The sequence below is a fragment of the Cryptomeria japonica genome, chromosome 9 (genome assembly GCF_030272615.1).
Source record: "Cryptomeria japonica chromosome 9, Sugi_1.0, whole genome shotgun sequence".
NCBI classification, from domain to species: domain Eukaryota; kingdom Viridiplantae; phylum Streptophyta; class Pinopsida; order Cupressales; family Cupressaceae; genus Cryptomeria; species Cryptomeria japonica.
In genome coordinates, this window is record NC_081413.1 from 444,368,389 (window position 1) to 444,380,194 (window position 11,806).

Consider the following 11,806-nt stretch of genomic DNA (forward strand, 5'->3'; position numbering starts at 1 on the left):
GCGCTGAAAGTAGAAATTTTTGTCCCGGATAATAATCTATTTTCATTAACATCTATTGAATGCAATCTATTTCCATCACAATATTTTGTCATCTTTTAATCTAAAAATGTAACTTGCGCAATACGTTTCGAATCGCCACAACAGACGAAGAAGAATAAAAGTAGAACACATCAACATGAATACATTTCAGCCTTATAGCTGTAGCCTGTGATAGCCAACAGTATATGAAGGTTAGAATACCACGATCAAACCATACCAATTTATTTCATTATGTCTGTGCACTCATAGATTCATCTATTCACTTATCCACTGTCTAATCAATGGAAATATGATGGAAACCCTCACATTACAAGTATCAAGTGTTAGAATTCATAACATTACAAATATCAGGTCTTAGAATTTATAACTATTTCAAATCTAAGCTTTATTATCACTGAAACATTGAATTAGACACATACATAATTGATTCTAAAAGACACATACATAATTGATTCTAAAAGCAATCATTTGAAAAACTAAGCTTGAACCCTCTTCTTATAATAAATCACTAAATACGATCTCAATTATCAAGTAAAACACATAAACCACTACTACCAGAAAAACAATCATTGAAAAGCTGAGGTTGCCATCGCATTACATCTTTTCTGAACCTGCAGCAGTTAAAGGAAAAAATAGTTAAGGAAAATGTAGCTCAACAGAACGTTTTATTTAATGGTAAATATGCCAGCACCACAAAATCTGTTAGACGAGACAGTAATAACTTAAAATAGAAAGAAGAAGAAGAAATAAAGGATTTATTTCAAATGGGTACGAATGTATCACCTCTGGTAGCTGAGTAACAATTTACAGGAGCGTTCTTCTCTTCTAAAATTCTTTATAATACAAAAATAAAGATAACTCATTCAACTACTCAAAGAACTCATTTATCGGAAAAAACGGAAAAGAGAAGTTCTTAAATATACGATACATTATGAAAAACGAGGTAATTGACGACCCAACAAATTTACAGCAAAAAGAAGCTCTGTGCAGTTTAGGTATTAGTGGAAGATCCATCAGTTCATTAAAAACATTTGTATGAAGATAATTGATTTGGGGCTGTTAAAAACCTTTGTATGAAAATAATTGATTTGAGGTTGTTACATGGCACATGTGCAGAAACGAATATCGTTGGAAAAAGCGAGCAAAAGACTATAGTGAGGAAAAAGGATTATGAGCATCCTGTCTTGAAGAAAGCGAATTTGAACAAGAAGCGTTACAGAGGAGTGAGGCAGAGGCCGTGGGGTAAATGGGCTGCAGAAATCAGGGACCCAAATAAGGGAGTTCGGGTTTGGCTAGGCACTTTCTCCACAGCAGAAGACGCAGGCAAAGCTTACGATGATACTGCTTTAAAATTCAGGGGCAGGAGAGCCAAATTGAACTTTCCAGAGAGAGCCTCCCTCCCCCACCATAAGAATAACAATAATGCTGGTGTGAACTCAAGTCATATAGATGTTTCCGCTGGATGCAGTGTCAAAATTCCGGCCGCACCCTCAATATTAAGAGATTCCTCTTTCACACCCACTTATGAAATGCAATGCACAAGTGCAATCCGACAGGCCGCCGATTTTTCTGACTTGGTTTCTTCCTCACCATCTTTGTTTCCAATGGCCGACTTTTGTGAGAATACGCAGGTCGTAGATAATGGTAAAAGTGATTATTATCTTCCTTACGATGCAGCTCGGCGCAATACTGGCTTTACAAGGCAGCAGCAACAGCAGTTGGCTGCATGGTTCATCCAAATCCAGCTAAGGAAATAGATATGAACATCAGCAACAACAGCAGATTCTTCTTAAAATGTTTTTAGCGGAGAGATTTAACTGTATTCGAGAGCAAGAGTTAACAATTTTCACTCAAATTCAGTCAGGCATCAGGAGTTCTTCCTCCCCATAATTGACTCTCTTAGAATATATCAGAAGAAGTAAGAAAGGGGACTTTGTTATTAATTATTATTTATATCGTTTTCCTCATCTGCTTCCATTTTAACAAGATTATGTGAGAAGCTTTTCAGCTTTGTGTATGCTAGAATCAACAACGCTTAGAACTTTGGCTTATTAGGTGTAATAGTAGGTTTAAATTGTTATTATTATTTCGTCATTTTAATATAATTTTAGTTTCATAATATTATAGGTGTTATGGACCAGATCCATTTAATTGAGATTAAAGAAACGTTAAATTTGCATAATAGATTTATTTGAAGTTGTAAGGTAGATGAAATAAAAGATTTCATTTTTCAAATTTATTGTGTATAATCTAAATATATGCATTCAATAATCAAATTTATATTTGATTATGAAATTGAAATATAAATAAATAATTAAAATAAACTATACTTTGATGCTAAAGTGGGGCAGACTAATTTAATTTTGGGAGAGGATTGATGCTTAAAATCTAATATTATATTTACAATGAGCAATTTAAGTAAAATTATATTATGTGAAATTCAAAATTATGCATGATTTTGGATTAGGTGTGCATCTACAACCTTAAATCTTATATGCAGTCTTGCTCATTGAGTCTTAAAAACTTAAGTGCTTGCAATAATTCTTAGGTTTACCTCTACCCGCAAATGAAAGACTTGGTATCACTAGAAAACATCATTGGAGCTTCATAAAATAAGGAGTAAAAGTATAGTAGTTTTACTCTTTTACCTTGGTCAAACTCCATTTGTATAAATTTTGAAGAAACATCATAATATATGCAACAGATGTGTAAATAGCTATCAATGATGTGATATAATAATAGCGAGAACCCAATATTGGATGTAGAAAATATTGATAATGAACCAATATAAGAAGTAGAGTTTACTATTAGTTGACATAATAGCTAATGTAATCCAAATTACTCATGCAAAATGGAGATATGAAAAGGAAATGTTTTATTATGAGCATTTTAGTGTATGACAGATAGTTTTAGTGACTTATTTCGAATAGATGCTGAAATTACCTAGGGGTAATATCCTTTTATACATGTCTTAGGTGCACAATTTCTAATGTCTTTAAGATGGGGTTGGTAAAATGATAGTTAGTTTAGATTGAATTTCCCTAAATCCATAATTAGTTTCTAAAATAGATAAAGTATTTCAAGGCAATGCTTACATCCCTAAATTTTGTTATTGACATGTCTATTATTTTGAACTTAAATAGAGAAATCAATTATTTCAATGAGAGAAATATTTGAGCTTTATAAGTAGGATGTTTTTAAGTATAAGTACTAGTTTTTGATTGGCGGGACCACCCTATAAGTAAAAATCATGTGCTAGAGAAACATACATAGTACAACAGGTTACTAATGCAAAGTAGTACAAAATTTATGTAAAAACTACAAGGTCCATGTACTTTTAATCTTTACATTTTCCCCCTAGTTTGGTGGGTGCATAAATCCACATAAGAAAACATACCAAACCAAGATGATATGTACTACTAGAAGTAAAAAGATAAATGTAATAATATAAAATAAACTTACGAACTATATATGAACTTGAGAATGTGATTTGTAATAACTGAAAAACCCTTGATTTTATGTGTTTTACAAAAAGACACACATAAATTAAGCAAAAAAAGTGTATTGAATAAAGCACGCTAATATTATAATTTCAATATAAAAAACTGAAAATAAATATAAACTATTTGATAATATACATGTGATGTAGAAATATGTTAGAATGCAATGATGTACACATGAAATATATGCATATGAATGTAAGACAAAGATGAAGGATGCTCACACTATTTTCCTTGATTGAAACAATGAAGAACTCATGTTAAGGTTGCAATTTAATGAAACAATAATGTTGCTCCCCAAGTAGAATGACATATGAAATGGTACATGCACTAAGAAAGAGGGAAAAAAATGTGTTAAACAAAATAAGGTAGCATCAAGTTTATGCCCTAGATTAGACTTTATTTTTTTATATGTTCATAAAAACTAATTATGATCTAGTAATTTATCTATATATGGCTAAAGATTTCATGTAGTGATGATATTTTTAATAATCTTTGAGAAAGTAAAAGTAGCTTCTATATTTTTTGTAATCCCTTCTCTATGTTGATTTCTTTTATGCCCCTTAATAATTTGTAATGTAAGCACATTATTCTAAATTTTTTGTTTTAATTGTATTCGTAAGATTCAATGCACATTGAAATAAATCACATTTAGAGAAAAATTATAATTAGAATAAAATTACCTAGAAAATAAATATATATGTATAACAATAAAACATAAATAGAGAAAAATTATACTCATCAATTGTGAATAAGCTAAACATCTATAAAATGTAATGAAATTATTTTTTACAAATATATAATAGTATGCGAAGATGAGAACTCTCTTGAAACATAGTGATTATTTTAAAGGTGAAGCAAAACAAAATTTTGTCAAAAACTTAGATCTACAAAAAATTCAAAGAAAGACAAGCTAATCTATGAAATATCTAAATATAATATATTTTTAAAATCATATGTACCTTATGTTTAATATCTTTAATATATTCTTATAAAAGATAAATAAATGAACATATGTTAATATATTCTTATAAAAGATAAATAAATGAACAACATATAATAGTGTATGGTTTGCATCCAAATATTACAGGTATAATTTAAGTGAATAAAAATGGTATTATCTTAAGTATCTAAGTGCAAAAATTAACTCCCTAAAAGAAATGAGTCTATTAAGAAGTGAGTGAAAAAAGAGATGTAACCAAATCATAAAAGAAAGAGAAAAGATAAGACTTGAAAACCCAAAATAAATAATTAATAGAACTAATGGAATATACTTACTTTATATGTAAAGAGTTTGATAAATATATATACAATCTTATTTAAAATTTAATTTACAAGTTCAATAACTTGCTCTTGGATGAGCTTGTAAATCTAATTCATATGAACACCGAGATGTGTTTTTCCGTATGATGTTGGAATAATGTCCTTGACATACAAATGTCATTCTAATTGTTGCATCAAATGATTGAAGGTTGACTAGAAGAAACCAAAATAAAAATGCTGAATAGGTAGGTATAGCCTCTTAGCCTCTTAGCGAGTCCAAGATAATAAACAACGAAAATCTAAAAACTTTACGACGACGACGACGACGACGACTTGTTCCTCAAGCCGTTAAAGTCGTCGTAGTGGGACTTGCGTGGATGTGTTGAAGCGTAAAGAGCAAGTTAAGTATGTAAATTAACTCTTGACCAAATCTAAGGAAGGTTCTCACATATTTTCCTCAATGAAGATTAGAATACCACTGTCTAAAAAAATGCCATTGTCTAAAAAATCTGGGTGTTATTAATGTGAAAAATAAATACATGTGTAACTGCCTGGTCGAATTATATTTGATAGCATAGAATTTTACGTGATGTTTCCTAAGGACGTACAATGCAACATATTTACTTTTCGCTTAGACATGGATTAAATGAGACTCGTTTTAAAAATTTGGAACTTTCTTGAAAAATCTCTAAGTTATTCCTTCGTGGAACAGTGTGTTTAAATTTTATTTTTAAATTTTTCTAGGACAATTAGTTGCTAATAGTAATAGTAAATAAATAAAGTAGTTGTTTAAAATTGTATTTCAATTTGATGAGTTTAGAATTAAAATATTAAAATTAATATAAATTTTAGATTTAAATATATTAATGTAAATATCTTTTATATATAATTTAGTTATTAATTGTGTTTTAATTTTTTTTAGATCAAATTTTGGATTGTGGATTATTTCTACCATGTATTAAAATGTTTGGATAATTATTTTGAAAATTTCATTATCATATTGTTCTAGGGTTGGTGATTTATTTGATTTTATTTACAATTGCATAAAGATAATTAAAAAAATGATACAAAGTTAATTTATTTTACTTTTGACAATGGAAAAATGTAAGCAGTAATAACATTTTATTTATTACTGTTTTGTCATTAGAAAGTATTATTTTAAATATAATTATATCAATAACATTTAATGTTTATAAAAATGAATTATTTAAATAGTTTTGTATTTTTTAAGAAAAACTTATGTAAAAATAAAGTAACATTAAAAATTTATTATTAAAGTATTCAAATTTCAATTGATTTCTTAATTTCTCATCCCATATGTATTTTAGCTTTCATTTGATTGGGTAATATTTTTGTTTTTATTTGACTAAGTGAAGAACTTGAGGTCTAATAACAATGCCAGTGATTTATAATAGCTAGAAATATTTTTTTGTGTAATTTATAAATAGCTTTTAGTAAGGTTCAAATTATGTTTATATAATTTAATAATATAATTTTTTAGTAAAATAAAAAAAATAATACAAAAAAATAAAAACATAATATAATAAAAAATATTAGTAATATAGCAATAAAAAGTAATAAAAATATTTGAAAAACATATTAAAATATTAGTAATAATATAAAAGAAATAATTCAATAATAACAATAATATATAATCATATCAATTAGAATAATATGAAAATAACAATATGATAATTTTAACATTAATAATATAATATTAACATTATTCTAATATAAACATAAATTTATATTATAATTAGATTCATAGTAACATATAATTAAAATTATGTTTTATAGTAACATATAAAAAAAGACCCAAACTATATGATGTTCTTTATTATTTTATATGAATCAATTATGTTGTCAATTATAGCTAAGAGTTCAATTAGGTTATGGTTAAAATTAGAAATCATTGCATATAATAAAAAATAATTTAATTCAATATTAAATAATAATATAAATATTAAATAATTAAAAATTAAATTGTATCATGTTAATATTATATTATATTAAACTTTGGTTTGGGGTTATCTAATTTTATTATTATTATAAAGTAATACAATATCATAATATTAATGTAATGTAATATAATATAACATTACTTAGGGTTAAACTTTGATAAGGTCATAATATAATATAATAAATATTTGTAAGGACTACCATAATATCAATTTTTTTTTTAACTCTCAACTTCAAATGAAATAAAATTGAAATTTAATAGATTCATTTTTTAAAACAAAATAAATAAATATTCATGGCACTTGAAAATAATATAAAATAACTTAAATTATTAAATATTTAAATTGAGGAAAATTAGGGTTATTATAATATTAATATAATATTACAATAATAATTTTATTTAAGGTTACTTAAAGATGCAATTAAGATTGAAGTTATGTTAGAGTTAAGGTTCACATTGTTTGATAAATATTACAATTAAGGTTAAATAAGGGTTATGATTTACTTAGGGTTTACTTATTTGAATTTAATCTAAATATTTGATTTTTTAAATAAATATTATTATATTTAACTTCAATATATACAATATACATAACATTGTATTATGATTTCTACAAATAAACTTAAAACTCCATATTAGATAAATTCCTTTTACTTTTTAGAATATAGATACATTTAATTAGAAACATTCTACCACATTCATAATTTATAAATTACTATTATAGGCCCTAACCATATTAGCTATCAAAATTATTTACTATTTTGGTCAATATCTATTAGCCCTTGAATTAAAGGATATGCAATAATTACATCGATTGTAAAATATAATAAATTGGAGAGTATATATCAAGGAATGTGAAAACTAAATCTAGTAGTGAATCAATGTGTGATCATTAAGTTAAAAAAAAGTATGATAATTAAACTTAAAAATCCACACTTAATTTACATCTTAGAATCAATGACACTTATTTATCACAACAATGTGAAAGTATCAAAAACATATTAATATTATACCCTAGAACTATCAATTTTGATGTAGTTGAGAAATTGTAATCATACTAAAATCATTAACTAGAAAGTCATTGAAAAAGAAAACTTGATATAAAAACTTATAGATAATCATATATTGTTTACAAGCAAAATTATACATTAAAATGAAAATAATATGTTTAAAATTTATATTCATGTTTGTGACAAATTAGCATCAGCCAATAGGACAAGGAACAACATAGCGCGCTTGAGTTGGTCTTATAATGAATAGTAATCCACAACCAATTCCTATTCCACCCTCAAATGGTAAGGACTATATCTCAATTTGGGCAATTTATTAGTGAAATGGATTGTGAGATTAGGTTTAATTGATCTTCAATTCACATGGGCTCAAAGACTTCAAATTATATTTGGATTGGTTTATTATAATTAATATGTGAAGGGGGCTTGTAAAATATCTTGAGATGATGGATTCTCTTTAGGTCAAATTATTATTTAGTACAATTTGTTTGCTCAAAAAATTGCTTATTTGGGTTTATCTAAAATAATATTATTATTAACTTATCTTATCTTATCTTTGCTATAAAGTATATATAACAACTATATGATATTATCTTATAGTCCCATATAGATCATGTTCTAGTTATTTTGCCTTTCAGATAAAATGATCTTCACATTTTGGGTCGTGAGCAGAAGCTCACGTAGCTTCTGACCTATAGCTCACATGTGGGGATGTGTGTAGTTGTTGATAATGTGTTGCATTTATGAAGGACTTGGTGCTTAGATTTTTGTTGTGGTTTTGTAGAGTTTGGTTGGTGCTTTGTTGATTGTTTATGTGGCACAAGGATCTACCATGTACTTCACCCATCATTTTTAAGGGGTTTATAATTTTGTCACAGTACTGTTTGGTGGTCACACAAAGAGCTTGGCTATTTGTTGTGGCTTTATAGAGTTTGGTCGGTGCTTTGTTGATTTCTTATGTGACACAAGGACCTACCATGTACTTCACTCCTCATACGTAAGGGGCTTATAATTTTGTCACAGTGTTGTTTGGTGGTCACATGGAGAGACTGTCTATTTGTTGTGGCTTTGTAGAGTTTGGTCAATGCTTTCTTGATTGATTCTGTGGCACAAGGACCTACCATGTACTTCACCCCTTATCCATAAGGGGCTTATGGTTTTGTCACAGTGTTATTTTTTGGTCACATGGAGAGCAACCAAGAGCTATTGTGATGCCAAATGTGTCTAAAATAGCCTTTTTTCACACTTGCACAAATTCTGCATATAAAGTCCTCTTATAATGAACGCGATACCATTGGAAATATGTTTTGACAAACTACGCTATTGTAGAGGTAATTTTTAAATATTTTACCATATTGTGCCAATTTTTATAACTTGAGGGTGCAAATTGTTATTGTTCTTCTCTTGGCAAAATTGGTGTTTGAGTAATTGTAAATTTTCTTTGTATTCATCTAATGCAGGAGCATCATAGGTCTATGAGAAATCTTGCATCAACCAAAAATATTTCCTTAGTTTTGTTCTTGTTTTGTTCCAGTAGTAGTTTTTTGTGTTTTCCTTTAGGGTGTCCTAGTAGCTGGTTCTTTTTCATTGCGGATCAGATTTTTTAGTTTCCTAGCTTGTTTTTTGAGCTTAACAGATAGTTGGTGATTTCTTCTCGTGCGGAGTGATTTCTTGGTTTGTGGATCTATTTGGTGCCTTGCTCGATGTTCTTGAGTCCTTGGATGACCTTCCTTTCGATCCACGCTTCTTGGTTGTTCTTTTCTATAGGGTTTTGCTTTCATTCTTGGGGCCAACCTATTTGCACATTTCATTTTCCTTTCTTAGTAAATGTAATCTTTTGTGGCCAACCTGGATGTGTTCTGGAGGGTATATATATTATTTTAGGTGATCCTTGAGAGGCAGTTTGAAGGTTAGGAGGATCTAGTTTCCAGAATTGTAATTCAGATGCCTCTTGTAGGTCTGGATGGATTGTAATCTAGCATATAGTTTAAAACAGGGCATGTTAGCCTGCATGTATTCAAATGATTATCGGATGTTCAATGATGATAATATGATGATGCAAATATCTGATTTTGTATTTTATCCATGTTTTGTTGTTGCTTCTGTTGTGTTACTCTGGGTGCATGATCTAGTTTATTCTCTTTGAGGACCCACAAGACCATGATTGCACCAAGTGGAATCAGAGTTGGTTGCGAACCTTGAGGCATTTCTTTGGGTGAATTGATCGTCAAGTGGAGGTAGGTTGTGAGCGTGTTCTATTTTTAGATCACTGAGTGTGAGGCAATCGAAATTAGTAGTCAAATCACTGAGTTGAGGCAGTTGCACCAGAGCAAAGGAGGAGATGCCACATAGAAGGATGAACCCCCAGAGGGTAGAGAAAATGATGGAGGATTTCAAGAATGAGATGAAGAATGAGATCCAAAATGCATTGGTTGGTTTGCGGAGGAATCCAGAATTTGAGGATGAGTATGAAGAGGCTGGAGAAGAGCTTGAGGTCAAGGAAGTTGAAGGACCAAAAGATGAAAGAGAGGAAAGATTTCTAAGAGTGGTGGCACAAGTGAGTAAAGTTCATAAAGTGAAGGTTTCAAACTTTTCTGCGATGTTGATTCTGGAAGATCTAATCGATTAGATCAGAGAGTTGAAGGACTACTTCTATTTTGAGGATATTAAGGACCCATGGAGAGTTTGGTTGGCATAGACTAAGTTGAAAGGGCATGCTTCTTTATGGCAAGAAGGAGTTGTAGAGAGATAGAGTTGAGAATGGGGAGATGAAGATCACCCGGTGGAGGTAGATGGTAGCGAGATTGAAGGCTAAATTCATTACTTGGAGACTATGAGTTGGAGTTGTTCACGAAGTTGCACAACTTGAAGTAGAGAAACTTGAGTGTGAAGGACTATACTGAGGAATTATACAGGGTAATGATCATATTTGGACATAGAGAGATGGATAGAGAGAAGGTGGCTAGGTACATAAATAGACTTGCATTTAACATTCAGGATGAGATGAGTATAATGAAGATTTATATATTTGAATCTAGGCTTACCAATATGCTTTGAAGGCTGAGGAGAAAGCGAAAAGAAGATAGCAAAACAACCCTAGAGGAAAGGAGAGATATAAAGGACAAATGAGTAGCAGTATAAAGAAGCAGAATGTTGAAGAAGAATAAAAACCTAGGGGGAATAAAGAACCAGATCAGAAGACATAGAGAAAAGACAGTGGTAGTAGCAGTAGAGAATTTTTGGGCAGATGTTTCAAGTGTGGAGAAAATGGACATAAATCTTTTGAGTGCAAGCAAGGGATGGCAAGGAGCTATGTGGCAAATGAAGATCAGGAAATTAGAGTTACTAGTGAGAATATGTTGCAACTGGAGCAGGGAGAATCCCTTATGTTCAGAAGAGTCTTGATGAAGCAAAGTAGTGATACTGGACCTACTCAGAGGAAGAATCTTTTCTGAGTTGTGTGTAGATCTGGTGGTAAGTGTTGTAAAGTTGTTGTGGATAGCGGAAGTACTGATAATTTGGTATTTGAGGAGATGGTAGAGAAGCTTGGTTTGAAGAGGCTTAAGAACCCTTGTCCTTACCAGATGAGTTGGTTGCAAGATGATCAAAAGTTAGAAGTAAACGAGCAGTGTTTGGTGATTTTAATATTGGACCTTTTAGGGAAGAGATCTTATGTGATATTTTATCTATGAGTGCTTGTCATATTTTGTTGGGGAGACCTTGGCAATTTGATAGAGGATTTATTTATGATTGTAGAAGAAAACTAATAACTATTGAGAAGGATGAACATTAGTTCACATTGGCTTCTTTGAGGGAGAAATAGAAGGAAGTGAGGAATCTGAATCTTGAGAGAAGTTGCAGTACTAGGAAGCAAGTTGCAGAGGTTACACCGGATGGTGGCACTAATTTGTAGAAGGGTCTAATAGATAAGCCTGATAGTAAGAAGGAACTGGATGGCAGTAAGGTTATGGTGGCAAACCGGATGAAATCTTGAGGTAGAAATAAATCAGAGTTGTAGAAGAAGAAGAAGAGTA

General features: G+C 30.0%; 1 protein-coding gene across 1 annotated transcript; it reads left to right on the forward strand.

Moving 5' to 3' along the window:
- Nucleotides 1–970: 970 nt before the first annotated feature.
- On the forward strand, nt 971–1,796 carry LOC131026843 (ethylene-responsive transcription factor ERF112-like). The gene is made up of 2 exons (XM_057956842.2): nt 971–1,034; nt 1,156–1,796. The coding sequence occupies exons 1-2, from the start codon at nt 971–973 to the stop codon at nt 1,794–1,796; spliced, it is 705 nt and encodes a 234-aa protein (XP_057812825.2).
- Nucleotides 1,797–11,806: the final 10,010 nt, after the last annotated feature.